Source organism: Sciurus carolinensis, chromosome 16 (genome assembly GCF_902686445.1).
Source record: "Sciurus carolinensis chromosome 16, mSciCar1.2, whole genome shotgun sequence".
Taxonomy (NCBI): domain Eukaryota; kingdom Metazoa; phylum Chordata; class Mammalia; order Rodentia; family Sciuridae; genus Sciurus; species Sciurus carolinensis.
The window spans coordinates 16786130-16806110 of NC_062228.1; the positions used below are offsets into that span (position 1 = coordinate 16786130).

General features: G+C 40.6%; 1 protein-coding gene across 1 annotated transcript in view; it reads right to left on the minus strand.

Moving 5' to 3' along the window:
* Prmt7 (protein arginine methyltransferase 7) overlaps positions 1–19981 on the minus strand; it is a 38028-nt gene that overhangs the window by 15430 nt on the left and 2617 nt on the right. The window contains 6 exon segments of the mRNA XM_047527903.1: positions 932–1112; positions 1309–1550; positions 2718–2830; positions 9814–9922; positions 14314–14463; positions 17359–17395. Of these exon segments, the coding sequence (XP_047383859.1) occupies positions 932–1112; positions 1309–1550; positions 2718–2830; positions 9814–9922; positions 14314–14463; positions 17359–17395 (832 nt within the window).

The following is a 19981-nucleotide window of genomic DNA, read 5'->3' on the forward strand; positions in this document are numbered from 1 at the left end:
TGTTTCACTTAATAATATATCCTGGAGATTGTTCCACATCAGTGCCTAGAGAGCTACCTCATCCACTAAAAGGACATTGGATAATGACCCAGTGAGTTCTTACAGGTGGCCTTTAGGTTGTTCTTCTACTAAGTCAAGGCTTTGATGAGCATTCTGCAAATATGCAAATCTACCAAAGCCCGACTATCTACAAGTGGTATCACTTTCCACCAGGAACAGGTCACACTGTGCTCAATGGGTGTTCTAATGATTCACTTTCCTGCTTTTTCCCCCAACCTACATCAACAAGTGTGTTACCAAACTTCTTGAACTTTATCCACTAATAAACATGGTATCTCACTGTACTTTATTAAGTTTTTATTTTCATTGCTGTTTAAAGCTGCAGTTCTCTTACTATGAGGGTCAACAACTTACCATGTTGATGAGTAATCTATTCCTTTTTGTAGTTCATGTCCTTTGCCCACTTTCCATTGAGCTAGAGAAGGTAGAGCTCAAAGTCACAGAAAGTGAGTCTGTGGTTCTCTTATTATAAGCTGATCTGAGCCACCGGGATTACTTGGGGTAGGGGTGTCCTAAGAATAGCTTTGACAGGATGAAGGACAGCAGCAGAGCTAGCTAAAATTTCTCTGCTGCTCACTGTGACTATTGGTGCTGACCATGAATTCATTCTGAGAGGACTATCTTACCGTAGGTAGTCTGTGCTATAATTTTTTGTAGTGCTGGGGCTAGTACCCAGGGCTGTAAAGTAAGCTAGGCAACTACTCTACCAGAGCTGCACCCTCAGTCCCCTGTGTTTCTTTGTTTTTTGAAAAAAAGGAAAAACTCTTTTGACACTGACAGTTGTATCTCTAAATTCTTATGATCTAAGGCTCAACCAAAGTAGACAAGTTTCCTGAATTACATGCAAATGTGTTCAGCTGGTGCCTCTTACCTGGAGCCCCTTTGGGTCTGAGTGAGCCCAAAAGGGGGCCATTGTGCACTTGATCTTCCCTTCAGGGTCCATTTCAATGTCCCACCAGGAGAGAACCACTTGAGCTTGGCCAGATGCCAGAGGTTCAAACTGCCTGCTATAGCAGGCTGCTGAGCTACTGACTTGTTTGCTGAAGTCCACACTGTGAAAGAATATTCAGGAACTGAAACATAATTTAACATCACACACTGCATTGCTAAGTTTATATGGTGAACTCATCAAAAAGGACAGTTAGTTGCAAAGGACTAGGTATTCCTCCCATGCAAAAATAACTTCCAAAGACCCAAATTTCATCGGGTGTCTCAAAGTGCTGAACACCCAGGGAGGCTCCTTGGTACCTGAACATAGGTAGTACTTCGCTGAGGACAGTGAAATCAGTGAGTGACACCTGGTTCAGCTGTATGTCATAGACGGAAGGTGCACCAGGGCATCTCTCCAGTTCTGAGGGAGGAATGATGATCTGCTCTCCAAGGCTGGTCTGAACACGGACAGGAAACAGCTTGTTCCAGGACCACATCCTTTTGGACTCCACCAGCTGTGCATACACAGTTGCTCTGTGGGGCACTGCCTCACAATTTTCCTAAGTTTATAGTAAAATACAAAACAAAAGAACAAGAACAAATCATACATCTGACCCACAGTAATTCTGATCATTACTGATCATTACTGATCATCAGGCTAATTCAGTAACATCTAACACCTTCCCACTACCAGGATAGTCCACTGTTTTCAGTACCTTGCCCTCAGGAAAGGGAAAAAAAGAACTACATTTCAAAAAGAATACATATTATGCCTAAAATGATTTAAGTTAGTTAAGTTCCTAGCTACCTGGCACTATTAAATACTTTAAAAATAAACCTGAATTGTCACCATACTGATGAACTCCTATATGGAACTGGAAGACAGAGTTTAAATCTTACTGCCAAGCAGTAATTCTGGCCCAGGGCTCAAGGGTATCCTTTCAGTACACTCTTCCCCAGGCACCAGGACCAGAACCTTCTCATTTCAAAGCCTAAAGGACAACCATCCACCCTCAACTGGATGGATTCACCCAGCACTGTTGACCACTACTCCTGCTTGATTGTGGCTCTAGCCTCCTATCTAGTTTTTCTCCTATTTCATCCACCCATCCACCCATCCACCCATCCATCCATCCATCCATTCATTCATTTGTTCTGCATCCTCTACACATGAGGCACTACGGATCAGGCAGTGAAGAGAATACTCACTTGAAAGTACAAAGGATCTCTCCCTTTTTTTTCCTTCCAGTAGGGATTGATCCTAGGGGCATTCTATCACTATGCTTGGATCCCAGTCCACTCCTTTTAAATTTTTTTATTCATTCACTCATTTATTCATTCATTCATTCAGTTAGCAGGGAATTAAACTCAGGGCCTCATGCAGGTCAGGCTCTACCATTGAGCCACATCCCCAGCCCCAACCCTTTTTCACTTTAAGACAAGATCTCCCTAAGTTGCCCAGTCTGGCCTCAAACTTATGATCCTCCTGCTTCAGTCTCCTGAGTTGCTGGGATTACAAGTGTGCACCACTGGACCCAGATACACAGGGTCTCTCTATCTCAGCACAACTGTCCACTTGAGCTAGATGCCTCCCAAGAATTGAGGGGTGTCTCAGAGTGTATGGAGAAGTACTAAGGATTGTGTTAAACAAGATGCAGCAATGAGCACTGTGCATGCAGTGGCTGAAAACAAAGCAACACCCCCAAGGGAGGCCCTGGCCCCACCACCTGTACAAGATGTCTATGTGCATGCTCATAGGAGGGCAGCGCTCCCTCTCCAATCAGTTCTGTGTCAAACAGCTCTGTAACCAGGATATTGGCTCGGCATGGAATGTCACCATCTGGAAAACACAAGGGAATGGTGTCAGAGAACCCAATGGTTCAGCACACAAGCACAAAAAATATATGTATGGCAAAATGGCAACCTGGTAAATCTAGGTTCAAAGAAAATGGGTGCTCTCTGCATTGCTCCTTCAACTCTTCTATATGTTTAAGATTGAGGGAGAGACTTGGAAAAAATAAGAATACTATAAATGCCCAAGAACAATACTAGATAAAAATAAAATAGGGAAGGCTGAGGATGTAGCTCAGTGGTAGAACACTTGCCCAGAATGCATGAGACCCTGATTTTGATTTCTAATACCACAAACAAACAAATAAAGCGGGGGAGCGGGGAGAAAAAAGTTCCAAATTGTCCAAATTGAAAATAAATCAGTCAACTATGTGGAATTTTTTCTATCCTTACTAGCAAAATTATTTGGCAAGCAAAAACTGAATACAAGTACTTCAAATACTTCTAGGTTGCAGGAAAAGGGTAAGAAAATCAAAGCAAGAGAGAGGTTATCTGATGACTTATCACTGGGAGTTTGACTACAGCCACCGAAACTGCAATTCATGATTTAGAAACCCCAGATTCCTTCCATTAAATCCTCTTAAGTTGGTATCTTGCCACCCAAAAATCTCCTAAATAACTGCTGTTTTAGAACACAGTTCCTTTTGTTAACTCTGTTTTCTAAACCTCTGTAATGAAATGCTATTTCTACAATTATACTTTTTAATGAGCCAAGAGGCAAAATAGACTTTGGAAGAGGCCATTCATCATGGAGAAAAAACTGTAAACACTTATAATGACTCATGAATTACAATTTGACAAAACCCACTCATCTTCCCTAGGACAAGTCTCACAGATGATGCTCAAAAAGAGAAGCATGAAATGGTTCAGAAGGTTGTTGTAGAAAAAGTTGTGCCTGACGTCCTGCAGACCTGGCCTGGATCTTACTTTCTAGTCCTGAAACCTCAATTCTCACCATCAGTTGCCTCATTTGTAAATGAGGGGAATACGCTCTGACTCACATGGTGTTGGTTACAACATCAAAGGTAAAAAACCATCCCCTTCCTCTAAAGTACATTTGTGCTCAATGGTAGTACTTAGTAAATGAGGTAAAGAAAAAACTTCCATCTTCTGGCACATAGGCCACCCACTCCAGGGGCCTTGCCCATTTTTCTGTGATGCCAAAACCCAACTGGAATACACTATTCCAAACTGACCCACCCCAATGCCACATACCTGCTCCTCCCTAAGGTGTTTCTGTCCAATCACACTGCCCCCCAAAATGGCATCATTTACCAGCTCCCAAAGAGTAGGAACCCTGCCTTCCCTGTTCACTACTGTACTCTGGTGCCTAGAACAATGGAGCATCCACTAATAGTCAGCGAACATTAGCTGAATTCTTTGTTCCTCTCTGTCACTCTACAGCCAATCAATCACCAAGCCCTGCCAATTCTACCTTCTGAGTAATTTTTAAGCCAATTATGAAACTTAAAATGATGTATCGTCCCAATTTGCTTCATTAAAATAAAAACAAAACTTTATGACCCAGTGAATTTTAACAAATACTTCTTGAGAATCTGACATTTAGTTTAAAAGTGCTAATGTATGAGGGGGAGGTGCAGGGAGGCCCAAAGAGGGGCAGTTACTCCAGGCGCTTCCTAAATCTGCCGAATGAACAGAATGAATGGGTAAGCAACTGTTGCTACACATGACTGCTAAATAATCCATCTCTGGGGAAAATACCACAAACTTATATGCCATTTGTAAAAAGGGCACAGAATAGAACCTAGGGAAACACACATTTGAGAACAGAAAAAAATAACAAAAAAGAACCAAGACTGGGAAATGTTCCTGGGACCCAAGAAGAGAGAATTTTTGAAAGGACTGAATGGAAGAAACACCAATACTGCAGTGATTAGAGAAGGGAAACAGGAAGATACCCAACTTGTCAAAGATGAAGCAACTTGTTGAGATGGGGGATTAAAACAAATCCCATGGATTCAATCCTGGTACCAAAACAAACAAACAAAAAAGTTCCATTTGTAAGGCATTACATACCAAGCAAGATCAACAATCTATTCTAAACAAATTAACTCAGAATTCTTTATGTGCCAGGCCATGTGCAGATAAGAGAATGAAATTATTAATAAAGTACCTGGTCCATGACTTCATGTCTCAGCTGTGGAGGGATATAGAAATTAAGTGGACAACTACATACTCATTCAGTTATCGCAGTGATAAATGCTCCAAAGGAAAAGTATGAACAAAGCACACAAGGGACCCAGCCTAATCCAGAGTGTACGTGAACACAGCCTGGAGGAGGGCATGGGGCAGAGTCACAGGAATAGCATTCCATGCAAAGCTGGTCTCCATGCAGTCAAGAAGAATTTTCAAAAGTGAAGGATCTCCACTTTGGGTCATGATGGAGGATGAGGAATCAGACTTATCTGTCCACCATCATCAACCAAAAAACTGGGCAAAGTAGACCAAAGCAAGTGTTTTAGACAGTGAAAAAGAGGCAACACAGTCTGTTCCCCCAAGAGAGAAACAAACCAAGGACCCCTTCTACTGCTCTGGCTTTTGGCATTTTTCAGACTTTAGAATAGGGGCCAAGAAGTAAATCTGAACACAGCAGTCCTGCTGAGCTACACAGACAGAAAGTCAAGTTCAAGAAAGTAGAGGCAGCTAGAACTGACCAGGGAGGGAGCTAGAGAAAAAATTGCACAGAACAAAGGTTTGCAAACCACAAGTAGGGTTCTCCTCAAGTCTTATACAAAGTGCTAGACTCTGCAAAGCCAAGCAAAGCTGAACAATTTCCAGAACTCTCAGAGGACTGGGAACACTCTAGTTCTGATCAGTCCAGGCTGCAGAATCCTTGTGGAGACCTACTCATACCATATAGTCTGGCCAAAGTAGTCTTAGTGCAGTGGTTCTTCACAGGTAGAACTTTTGCCCTGCCCCAGACCCTAGGACATTTAGAAGTGTCTGAAACATTTTTGGTTGGCACAAATGGTGCGGGGAAGGGAAGTCTTCTTGGCATCAACCGGGTAGAGGCAAGAGACCCAACTGCATGCCAAACAAAGTTTTTAAAAGAAGACAATAGCTCAGCACAGTGATGTATGCTCAGTGGTAAAGCACCCCTGGGCTCAATCCCCAGTATTAAAAAAAAAAAAAAAAAAAAAAAAAAAAAAAAATTACTAAACATATGAAGGAAAATGTGACCCAGGACCAGGATAAAAATGAATCAATTGAACAAACCTAGAAAAGACAGAGATGGCAGAAATAAAACAATGTTAAAACTGCAAAGATAGGGGCTGGGGAGATAGCTCAGTTGATAAAGTGTTTGCCTTGCAAGCACAAGGCCATGGGTTCGATTCCCAGCACCACAAAAACAAAACAAAACAAAAAAAAAAAAAATGCAAAGATAAATAAATGTTTAGCATTTAAAGTAACAGATGAGCATTATGAAAAAAAATCAAATGAACTTTTACAGATTAAATTTAACACAATATTGAAAGTGAAAAGTTCACTAGATATACTTAACAGCAGATTAGACATTACAAAAGAAAAGATTAGTAAACTTAAAGGTCTATATAAGAAACTACTCAGGTCCTTCAACAGGTAAAGGAGAAACAAATTATGGTACACACATGAGTACTGCTCAGTAACAAAAACAGCATGGTATTGGCACCAAAATAGACAGGTACACTAATGGTACAGGATAGAAGACACGGAGACATACCCACATAAGTACAGTTATCTCATACTAGACAAAGTTGCCAAAAACATAATGGAGAAAAGATAACCTCTTCAACAAATGGTGCTGGCAAAACTGGAAATCCATGTGCAGTAAAACTCAAAATGGATCAAGGATCTATGAATTAGACTTGAGATCCTTCACCAAACAGAAGAAAAAGTAGACCCAACTCTCCATCATGTTGCCTTAGGACCAGACTTCCTTAACAAGACCCCCACAGCACAAAAAATAAAAGCAAGAATCAATAAATGGGATAGATTCAAACTAAAAAGTTTTTCTCAGCACAGGAAACAATCAATAATGTGAAAAGAGAGCCTACAGAGTGGGAGAAAATCTTTTTCACACACACTTCAGTCAGAGCACTCATCTCCAAAGTTTATAAAGAACTTAAAAAAACTTTACACCCAAAATACAAAGAACCCAATCAATAAATGGGCTAAGGAAATGGGCAAACGCTTCACAGAAGATATACAGGCGATCAACAAATATATGAAAAAGTGCTCATCATCCGTATAATTAGAGAAATTTAAATTAAAACCACCCTAAGATTTCATCTAACTCCAATTAGAATGGCTATTATCAAGAACACAAGCAATAATAAGTGTTGGCGTGGAAGTGGGGAAAAAGGCACACTCATACATTGCTGGTGGAGTTGCAAATTGGTGCAGCCACTCTGGAAAGTAGTATGGAGATTCCTCAGAAAACTTGGAATGGATCCACCATTCGACCCAACTATCCCACTCCTTGGTTTATACCCAAAGGACTTAAAATCAGCATGCTACAGAGATGCAGCCACATCAATGTTCATAGCAGCTGAATTCACAATAGCTAGATTGTGGAACCAACCTAGATGCCCTTCAATGACGAATGGATAAAAAAACTGTGGTATATATGCACTATGGAATATTCAGACACAAAGAATAAAATTATGGCATTTGCTGGTAAATGGATGAAGTTGGAAAATATCATGCTAAGTGAAATAGGTCAAGCCCAAAAGACCAAAGGCCAAATGTTTTCTCTGATAAGTGCATGACAATATATAACAAGGGGGGATGGCGGGGTGAAGAGAAGAATGAAGGAACTTTGGATGGTATAGAGGAAAATGGGGTGGGAGGAGGTGGAGGACAGAAAGATAGTAGAATGAAACAGATAGTATTACCCTATGTATATGTATGATTACATGAATGGTGTGAATCTACATTGTGTACAACCATAGAAATGAAAAGTTGTACCCCATTTGTGTACAATGAATCAAAATGCAGTCTGTAAAAATAAAAAAAAAATTATTAAAAAAAAGAAAGGGTGCTACTCAGCAATAAAAAGAATGAACTCTGGAGACACAACATGGAGGAGTCTAAAAGTACTATGCTATGTAACACAGCTGTGGGGTGTAGCTCAGTGGAAGAATGATCATCTAGCACACCCAAGACCCTGGGTTCAACCCTCAGCACCAGAAAGAAATAAAAATAAAAAAGCAAACACAAAAGAGTACACACTGACACACTGTTTAAATTCCATTTAAATATTCATTAAAATATCCATTCTAGGAAGGATAGACCTAATCTATACTGAAGAAAGTGTAGCAATGGGTGTAGGGGGACAAGGCTATGTGGGAACTGAGTATAGGGTCATGAGGAAGCTTTGGGGCGTGATGCAGATAGTCTATTATCTTGATTGTGATTACAAATGTGTTTCTGTTTTTCAAACTCACTAAACTATACTCTTAAAATGAGTTCATTTATTTATGTAAATCATACTTTCATAATGTTGATTAAAAATTGGATAACGGAGCTGGGCACAGTGACACATGCCTGTAATCCCAGCGGCATGGGAGGCTGAGGCAGGAGGATCCTGAGTTCAAAGCCAGCCTCAGCAAAAGTGAGGTGCTAAGCAACTCAGTGAGACTCTGTCTCTAAATAAAATACAAAATAGAGTTGGGGATGTGGCTCAGTGGTTGAGTGCCCCTGAGTTCAATCCCTGGTACCACAAAAAAAAAAAAAAAAAAATTGGATAACAGGAATCTAAAACTCCCTTGCTTATAATAAATTTTGTGTGTTCTCTTCCCTGTTTAAAAAAAGAGGTAATGATTTCTGCACTTGTTTGTATGTATGTTATGCTTTAAAAAAAAGAGAGAGAGGAAACTGTTCTTTTATACATTTCAGGTTCTCCATATAATAACATTAGTTTTAATTATCATCATTATTATTATTATTATTTATATTTTTGCAGTGTTGGGGATTGAACCCAAAGCCACTTGTACATGCTAGGCAAGTGCTCTACCACTGAACTATATCCTCAGCCCAGTTTTTTGTTTTTTTGGGTTTTTTTTGCAGGGAGTCAGGGAACCAGGGACACAACCTAGGGGCATTTAACCACTGAACCACATTCCTAGCCCTTTTCATTTTTTATTTGAGACAGGGTCTCACTAAGTTGCTTAGGGCCTCACTAAGTTGCTGAGGTTGGCAACTTAGGTTGAACTTACAATCCTCCTGCCTCAGCCTCACGAGTCACTGGGATTACAGGCATAAGTACTTGGCCCAATATTTTATTAAATGGAAGAAGAACACTTTAGGTAGATCTTCACTCCTAAAATACTGCATTTTTAAAAAACTAGTTATATCCATAACATACCACAGAAACTTTTTGTGTGTGCAAATGTTTCAAGTGTGCCCTCCAAACACAGCATGTGAAAATTTAGAAGTCTGAATCAAATTCCTAGAATATAAAAAATATCCTGGATACTTCAAGAGCCTTGGCCATACAGGAAAATATCACATGCTACATGCTGAGACAGGATTTCAGAACTATATAAGTTTCTTCCTGCTATCTTAGTTTCACTTCTGTCTGACCAAACTTAGGGTGGTCAGCCATATAAGAATTTCAACTTGGGGCTGGGGAGATAGCTCAGTCAGTAGAGTGCAAGGCCCTGGGTTCAATCCCCAGCACCCAAAAAAAAAAAAAAAAAAAAAAAAAAAAGAATTTCAACTTCCTTAAAGTGAAACAGTTTTCAGGGTTTGAAATATAGCTCAGTGGTAAAGCATGTGTAAGGATGAGTTCAATTCCCTGCAAAAAAAAGAAAAAGAAAAGAAAGGAAAAAGAAGCTTTTGTTTGTATGACTGTTGAAGTCAGAGCCACTACACAGAGTACCTGGATTTATTACAAGTAGTTGGAAAAAATCCTTTCCTCTCTCATATAAGAGCAAGTAAAACTTTCAACACAGGCTATGTAGATCTCACCTGGCCCTGCGGTCACCTCAGTGGAATGCTTGTTGATAACCTTAATCTTATCACTGAAGCCATTTTTCTTCACAATTTTCACAGCAGCATCAGCCATAGGCTTGAAAACCTGGAAATTAAGAGTCAAAATCCAAGGAAAAATGAGCAATAAATACATCCTACCATCCAGGGTTAGCGAGATATTCTGATCCTAAGATTTCTAACTTATTCTACAAATGTGTGTCATGCAATGAACATGAAAGGATGATTCAGGATTAACATGCATTCAAGAGCTTCCATTACATACCCAGCAAAGTGGGGATAAGAGGATCCTGCACTACTTAAGAAGGGCAATAGGTGTCACTGCCATGATATAGAGCAGTCTAAGAGACAGGAAGGGACCTTGCCTTTTCAGAGGAAAATGAGGCTGTTATTATGTTAGAATAAGTGTAGACAAATTATAATTATGCTCAGAACTGTCCCCATCCCCATTGCTGGCAGAATACATCCTACATTTCCTTATTGTACTCAAGGTCTTTAATGCAGACCACCTTACCTTCACAGCTATACCCCAAATCCCATCCAATTCTACCCCATGACCAATGCCTTAATTAGCCACACAGATCTCCCCACTGTCCATAGGCAAACCTAAGCCTTCCCAATCCTGGCCCCCACCTGCCAAATCAAACCCAACTTCAAGGGCAGCCCGAATCCTCCCCTCTCCAAACGTTTTCACTGAACCCTTCAAGGCTCCCTAAACATAAGCCTAACTCTTATTTTCCAACCTACCCAGTCTAGATTCACAGCTTCAACCACTTTAGTACATAAAATATACAAAGTCATATGTGGCCATGCACAGAGTAGAAATATAACAAATGATAAAATCTCTAGTCACTATGAAAAGATTTTCATTCTTTCTAAATCTTTTTGGTATTTTCCACATTTTCAACCATGAACACATATTTTGTACTATCATCAAGGGGGAAATTCTATATTTGTGGGGGGAGGGTGTTACTGGAGTTGAACCTGGGGTGCTTTACTACTGATCTATACCCACAGACCATTTTTTGGGGGGAGGGGTACCAGGGACTGAACTCAGGGGCATGTGATCACTAAGCCACATAACCAGCCCTATTTTTGTATTTTATTTAGAGACAGGGTCTCACTGAGTTGCTTAGCACCTCGCTTTTGCTGAGGCTGGCATTGAACTCGTGATTCCCCTGCCTCAGCCTCCCAAGTCACTGGGATTATGGGTGTGTGCCACTGCACCTAGCTAGAAATTCTATATTTACTTGTAAAGAATAAGTATGTTGGGGATGAGAATATAACACAGTCATATGCACTGCAGGCTCTGACCAGCCACAGCCTTGTTCTCCTCAACCCACCAAGAAACTCAAAATCTCACCCAGAACACTATCAGTACTGGATACTGCAGCTGACTTCCCACATCCTCTTTTTCCACCCCTCAGATGAAGTGCCACCATGTATTATGTGGGACTGCCTTTTTTTACAAGTAGTGCATCTGTCTGGTTTAAGGATAACTGAATCCCTCTTGCCAATTATTTTGGACAATGACACCTGAGAAGAGGGCTGCTAGAAATTTTTTGTGGAAGACTTCCTTGCTCTTAAAAAAGAAAGAAAAAAAAAAAAGTGAGCTAGCTAGACTCATGCTTTCCTGCCCAATATGTCTGAGTGGCTCCTATCAACCCTTTTACTGCCAGTAATAGTGTCAGCATTGTGAGGATGATATGTGAACAGCAGAGCAGAGAGAGATCTGGGGTCTTAGATACCCCTCCACTTCTGAAGAAACCAACCTGACAGCCAACACAAGCTGACTTTCTGAGTACATCCTTATCTGAGCCAGTTTGAGGTGGTTTTCAATGCACTTACTGTAAGAATCATTGTAGCTGATACATATTCCCCAAATATTCCCTCATTTTTGAATGTACTAAAAACAGTCTAGAGGCACTGTCTGCAATATATTACATTCCATTCATTCAATCCTACTCTCCTGAAATTATCACCTGAAGAGGTTACTGATGACCTCCTGCCAAACCAACAGCTTTTCCTCTGTCCTCGTTCAACCCAAACTCTACACCTGAACTGTCCAACATGGTCATTAATGATGTATAGCTGGTTAAGTATGAACTGAAAAGGAATGAAATACCCGGGTACAGCAGCACAAGCCTGTAATTCCAGAGGCTCAGGAGGCTGAGGCAGGAGGATCGTGAGTTTGAAGTCAGCCTCAGCAACTTAGCAAGGCCCTAAGCAACTCAGCAAGACCCTATCTCAGAATAAAATTTTAAAAAATAAAATAAAATAAAAAAAAAGGCCTAGGGATGTGTTGAAGCACCCCTGCATTCAATCCACAGTACCAAAAAAAAAAAGGAATGACACTAGGAATTCAGTTCCTCCATTTCACCAAGCCATATTTCAAGGGCTTGGTAACTACATGTGACTGAGGACTATCACACAGGAAGTTCTTATCATGACAGGAAGTTCTATTGGTCAATGCCACTCTCTCCCATCTACACCAGTTGACCACTCACTCTTTTCCATGGTTTCCACAAAGTCTGTCCCTTTGTCTACCTAGCACTTTGCTCAGAGGTCTTTTCTTACTTGTCTGAACTTGACTTTATTGGCCATTCTTCCTCCCTCAGCCCTCTGAAAGCAGGCATGTTTCCAAAGTTTGCAGAAGACCTTGGGTTCAATCCCCAAACACACACACACACAGCCCAAAACAAAATTTACTTTGAAGCTATCAAGTCAACCATCCTAAAACACTGATTTCTTTGTATCTGTTCAAATACCCTTGTGATTCCCTTAAAGCAGAGAAGAGGTTTTTAATCCTTTCTATGAAATTCCATGACAAGTACAGTTTCTCACACATGCACATATAACTCTCAGGCCTTGACCTCATAGAGACTTCAAGTCTGTTATTCTTATCAGTATAAAAACACCTAACTCAAGGGGCTGCAGATGTAGTTCAATGGTACAGTGCTTCCTGACATGTACAAGGCCCTGGGTTCAATTCTTAGCACTACCAGGCCAGGAGCAGTGGTGTACACCTGTAGTTCCAGCCGCTCAGGAGGCTGAGGCAGGACTGAGATCAAAGCCAGTCTCAGCAACCTGGCAAGGCCCCACGCCATTTAGTGAGACCCTGTCTCTAAATAAAATATTTTAAAAAGCTGGGGATGTGGCTCAGTGGTTAAGTACCCTTGTACCCTTGGGTTTAATCCCTGGTACCAAAAAAAAAAAAAAAAAAAAAAAATTTTTTTTTTTTTTAAAATAACTCAAAATTTTATTTAAGGGCAAGGGGTGTAGCTCAATGGTTGAGTGCTTGCCTAGCATGCACAAGGTCCAGGGTTCAATTCCCAGCACCACTCTTTACTGTGGTTAAGTAGGTATGTAGGTCCTAGACAATCTAGCTGCACTCTACCTTCCTGAATTTTTCTACCATATCCTTCACCAAGACATCAAATAAACTGCTTCCCAAACAATATTTCCTTAGCCTAAAATGGTCACCTTTCTAGTACATGAGTGTTAGGGGCCACACTGTAGGGATGACAGGGCAGGGAGCTAGAAAGAGACTGTATAGAAGATGCTGGGCTGCTGACCTCCAAGACTTCATATGAAAGAGCAAAACAATCTATATTAAGTCATTGTTATTTTTGATCTTTATTATTTCCAACTCAATCAATAACTGAATCCAATTCTGTAGAGAAAAATACTTAAATATACACCCCTTCACCCCAAATTTAAACAATGGTTATTTTGTAGTTATCAAATTTCCTGTAATAATATAATTATTTACATATCAGAAAATTACATTTAATGTAAAGTAAGAAATGGCAGACCAGTAAACGTGAGATAGAATGCTCCACAGGGACATTTAACTTTGCTGCACATTCCAAATTCCCAACACCAGGCCACAACCCAGAAAAATGAAATCAAAACCTGTTGGGTGTGGGGGGGACTGGCATCAGCTTTTTTACTTGTTTTTTTATTTATTTTTTAATATTTTCCTATTTGTTGATGGATCTTTATTTATTTTTATGTGGTGCTGAGGATCAAATCCAGTGCGCCTCACACATGCCAGGCCAAGCACTCTACCACTGAGTCACAACCCCAGGCCTTCACTTGTTCTTTTGAGTAGAGGGTCTCACCATGTTGCCCAGGCTGGTTATCAAAATCCTGGGTTTAAGTGATCCTCCCACCTCAGCCTCCCACGTAGCTGGGACTACAGATGCATGCCACCATACCTATCTGGCACTGGTATTCTTTAAAGCTCCTCAGTAAATCTGATGTGCAGCCAAGCCTGAGAGCCAGTGTTTTCAGAGCTGAAAATGAGCTCATGGAGGAAGGAATCACATCTGACTCATCTATGTGCTGAGAATCTGGCCGTGCACAAGGTATGGAGCAAGCACTCTATAAATGTTTATGAACCAACAGGGAAAGTGCAAAGGCATAAGGCACTTCCTATACAAGACACAGGACGCACGCTCAAACAGTGTAGCTTACCTCAATAGCATAGCAGAAGTCAGCACCTGCTGTGACAGCCATCATTGACAGGAGTCCTGTGCCAGTACCAATGTCGAGAACCACAGCTTTCTGTCCTCTGTTCTTTACCCTGCTCACAGCAGCCCGGATACCCTGGTAATATTTTACATTCTAGAAGAAAAATAAAAGACCTGTTACCTCACACCAGTTATTATAAATGAGTAAAAAGGTGCTTTGCAGAGTGAGAGTCATGGTTTGCAGCACTAGTGTAAATCAGGACCCTCTGGCCTTTCTGACCCCTGGAGGAACAACAGTGGCCAGTTGAGTTGGGTGGGGCTTCTAAGACTTCGGGAGCACTGGGTCAGCCTCCAGTCCATTATTAAGTGATCATATTCCTTCCTCATTCACTCTTCTATACTCTGCTTAGGGATGCTGGGACAGGAGCTCTGCAAACTACATTCTCCTTTTTCCAGATGTTAGGTATAGCCAAGGGGGGAATAAGGGGTTGATGGGAGAGGATCAGGGAGAGGAGCAGGGAGGATTTTGCTCCTTCCTACAGGGATGCTGCTCTGGTCAGGGTCCTCTCATAGCAGCAGTTGGTTCTAGACTTGACTTCTCCCAGAACTTCTATAATAAAAGATCGCTCTCAAGAGAAGCAGCAGCACTCAAGTTGTGATCCCTTTCAGATGAGAACATCAGCTCCATGATTCTGTTTAGCCAGCTTCTACGTACCCTAAATTTCTCCTTTTTCTCAGCCCTAAGTGAGACAAGGGCTCCCTGCAAGAACTACTGTAGTAAGCTTGTTGTGTTCTTGCTGCATTATTATTATTATTATTATTATTATTGGTACTGGAGATTGAACCCAGGGGTGCTTAACCACTAAGTCACATCTCCAGCCATTTTTTAAATTTCTGAGACAGGGTCTCACTGTGTTATTTTAGTGTCTAAGTTGCTGCAACTGGCCTTGAACTTGCTACCCTTCTGCCTCTTAAATCTCTTATCTCTTTGCTACCCTTCTGCTTCAGCTTCCTGAGGTGCTGGGATTATAGGAATGCACCAGTTCTTTAGTTATATTCTTTGTGTTTTGTTTTGTTTTTGTTTTTTATACCAGGGATTGAACTCTGGGGTGCTTTACCACTGAGTCATATCCCCCAGCCCTTTTTATTTGTTATTTTGAGAAAAGTTGCTTAGTCTCACTAAGTTGCAGAGGCTAACTCTAAATTTACAATCCTCCTGCCTCAGCCTTCCAAGGTACTGGATTACAGGTGTGTGCCACTATGCCCAGCTATTTTAGCTACTTTCCCATGCATTTTTTTCCCCTGCGTTACTGGAGATCAAACCAAGGGCCTCATAAAAGCTAGGCAAGTGCTATAACACTGAGCTACATTCCTTTTTAATACCTTTTTAGTTATTCTTGTACTGAGATCTCTGAATCGATTGTACTATGGTCAAAGAATGTTGCCCTTTGGATACCAGTCCTGTACTAGGTACTTAGTGCTACATAATAACTTATCCCCAAATCTAATGGGCTCTTAATATTCCTTAATAGCTTTATCAATTTAAAAGATGTACAGGGCTGGGGCTGGGGCTCAGTGGTAGAACACAGCACTTGCAAGGCATATATGAGGCACTGGGTTCAATTCTCAGCACCACATATAAATAAATTAATTACATAAAGGTCCATCGACAACCAAAAATAAAAATTAAAAATAAATAAATAAAAAGATATACAAATATTTTTCCCATCATTTTTGTTGTTTTCAACAGAAAGGTCAGGGTACCTATTCAGCCAAACCAATGCAGATGTAAAATAAGATGTATCTACTTAACTGAGCCTTCAAGCTAAGCCAGTCTCAAGAACTTAGTGAGACCCTGTCTCAAAATAAAAAATAAAAATAAAAAATGGCTGGGGATGTGACTCAATGGTCAAGAACCCCTGAGTACCAAAACAAACAAACAAACAAACAAAAAAAAAAACAAACCCAGTTGGATAGAATGCCTTTTGGCCAATCTCCTGGAGGTCAGGGCAAAAAGAACTCTCTCTGCAGGGCAGACTATGTATCTCCCCATTCAGTTTTGAAAAAGAAGGAAGTCTTGCCATCGGTGACAATACAAATGCACGGTTGGCCTGGGGCCGAGGGATTGGGAGTGGGTGTTAAGTGGAAAGCCAGGTAGAGAGAAATGAATACTCATGATCTGACTTATATGTCAAATATAAAAAAGTTGGAACTCATAGAATCAGAGAATGGTAGTTCCAAGAAGGCAAGGTTTTCTTTACAGGGTATAAAGTTACAGTTATACAGGTAAGTGCTGGAAATCTATTGTACAACATGGTGACTACAGTTAATAATAATATATGGTGGGCTGGGGTTGTGGCTCAGTGGTAGAGTGCTTGCCTAGCATGTTGGGAGGCACTGGGTTCGATTCTCAGCACCACATTTAAATAAATGAATAAACTAAAGGTCTATCAACATCTAAAAAAATATATTTAAAATAATAATAATAATGTGTGGTAAACTTGGTAACTACTAAATTTTAAATATTCTTACCACTACAAAAGAAGATATGTTAATTAGTTTGATAATGAACATTTCATGATGTATATATGCATCAAAACATCATATAGTACAACACAAATATATCCAACTTTTATCTTAATAAAGTTGAGGAGTACAAAAAACAGAGCCAGGGGTAGGATCCAGCCTTCTGACTAATTGCCTGACCATTATACCATACTGCCTCTCAGTATCATTATAACATCATGATTCCTGGGGGAGAGTTTTGTTTTTTGGTTTCTTTTGTAGTACTGGGGACTAAACTCAGGGCTTTGTGCATGCTAAGCAAGCACTTCACCACTTAACTATACTCCCAGCTCTTTTTATATTTTGAGACAGTCTCACCACGATGCCCAGGCTGGCCATGAACTTGTGATCTACATGCCACAGCCTTCCACGTAGCTGGGATTATAGGCATGCATCACTGCATCCATCTTTAGGAGGAGTTTTTAACATCCTCATAATCCAAGATTTCAGACACCACATCAATGTGGTTTCCCTTTACACTTACTCTGTCTTTGTCATGTAGCATATCTGCATAGGATGACCTAAAAGACAAAAAAGACAGGTCAGAAACCTTTGCTCATGATGACACACAAAACCACATGAGAGCATTCACAAATATAAATGCATTCCTCAATCAGATGAAACAAACACATCATCCACTTTAAGTTATTATAATAGAATTAGAAGCTGTTTTTCCCTGGTACTGCAGAAAAAATTCTCAGAGACAGATGTTCTTTCTCAGACCCCAAAATGCTATAGTAGTTAGCCCTGTACCAGTAATCCCATAGCCACCAGTATCCTGATCATGTTATATGTTATACAATTTCCTCCTCTGGGAAGAACTCAAGATTAATATCCCTAATCCTTGACCTAAGCTTGCATACATGTGCACCTTGGCAGGTGATGCTAGGGAGAGGAACTGGGAAAGGGAAAGCACACACCTGCAATGTATACGAGGGCCATCATGCCTGGCACCTTCACTTCTTATCAAGAGTTCAATAACTACAAAATGTTAAAGGAAGGAGAATCATTTATCCGTATCTTCTGCCATAGAAATTTACAAATCTGTGGCCTGCAATTAATTTTGCACTTCATTTTCTCCCATAGTACTATTCTGAGTGGTTTCCAATCTTTTGCTGTGCTGAGAATAAATTCAACCTAGTTGAGAATAAAGAAAATTATATTTACTTGGGGTTATTTAGGATTGCAACCTAGGAAAACACAGATTCATACAATCTTGAAAATGTGTTCCCTGCCCACTCTTTAAGGCATGTTCACTCACCATCTTCCTTGCCTTATCAGCCACTCACTTCCCACCATTCCACTGACATCACTTTCCCTCACCACCACCTGCTCACTCCTGTCATTAACATTAGTCATCAGCATCCAGGACTTCTCAGCAGCCTTGCTGGGCATTTCATCTTTCCTAAAACTCTCTCCCCCTTTCCACTCTGGCCATTCCCTCCTGTTTCTGCAGGATTCCTTCTTCAACCTTTCATGCTCCACATCCACTCTGAGAGATTATAACCTCTCCCTGTTTCAACTCCACTAACTACAGAAAATCCTGTCTCCAGACCCATGTGTCTATCTACCCACTGGCATCTCCATCTTTATATCCAGACCCAAACATATCATCTCCATTACCTTCCCTTCCCCAACACCACCCACTCCTCTTGTATCCCCTCTACCTTAGGGGATAGCTAAGGTAATTCAATCCTCCAGTCACTGTTAATAGAAATCTTGGTGCTTCTTCAATTTTCTCTCTCCTTCCATCACTGCTTTCAAACTCACACTGAGTTACCAAACTCAAGCTCCCTGAAAGCTGTCTCTTCCTCTCTCCACCTCTACTGCCTCAGCTTTAGGACTCCAATATCCACACAAATGATTTCCTGTCTCTCCAACCCATTCCCCACACTATCCCAGCAAGTGTTCCAAAATACAACCTGATCCTCTTTCTCCCATTTAACATTTGAATTACTCAGAAAATGTACAAAGTCTTTAGAAATAAAGTAATATTATTGAGCCATTATTCTGTAGCAGACACATATTTCATGCAATCTTCAAGCACCCTAAAATAAAGGTATTATATGGTGAAATGAATATTTTTAAATGAGGTCTGCAGTATTATAGTATGACTTAGGGAAGTAAAGTACCATGGCCAAGTTAAGAAGCAGTGGAGCCCAGATTTAAGCCCACGTTCCTCTTCCTGTGTTTTATTCCAACACTTTTACAATGTGATCTCCACTGACCTTTTCAGCAGCTTCTCTCACCACAGACTTCAGTGATACTGGGAACTGAACTCAGAGGTACTCTACCACTGAGCTACAATCCGAGCTCTTTTTATTTTGGGGACCACAATCCAGTCATACTGAACTGCTAGCTGCTCCCCAAACTGTCCATCTGGAAATTTACATGTAAACCCCGATGCTCAAACTTCAATTTCCCTGTCTTTAGACCTAAGATATCATTTAAACACCAACCCCTATCCATTCAGTTAGTTTATGATGCATTCATAACCTTTTGTACCACTTCCAGATACTTTTATCTCCTTATATGCACTAGCACATGCTCTCTACTTTTTTTTTTTTTAAGACAGGGTCTTGCCAAGTTGCCCAGCATAATCTTGAACTTGCTATCTTCCTGCCTAAGCCTCCTCTCCTGAGTAGCGGGAATTATAGACATGTACCACCATGCCTGGCCATGCTACAATTTTTTATATGTCTCTCCCATAAAACTGCACATTCCTTGAAGATGGAAAATAAATTTTCTCCATCTTGGTTTCTACAGTGCTGGCAAGTTGAATGTGCTTACTAATTGGTAAATAACTACAACCACATACTTTTAAACATTCCTTCTAAGGGCAAAGAAAAGCATTTTTCATTTTTTTACTCATGAGAATCTGCCTATATAAGTGTGTCACCATTTCAGTGATAGTTAAGAATTTCATCAACTCCACTACCACTGAATCTTGGGTCCTCTTTACACTACTAAACAGATCTTCTGAGACTGGTAAGGCTGCTACAAATGTTTGGCACTCCAAATGGGCATGACTTTACCTAACTCCTACATATGCCCTCCTGGCTAAACAGACCTGCTCATGAATAACATCTGCTCTGATCATTAAGCAC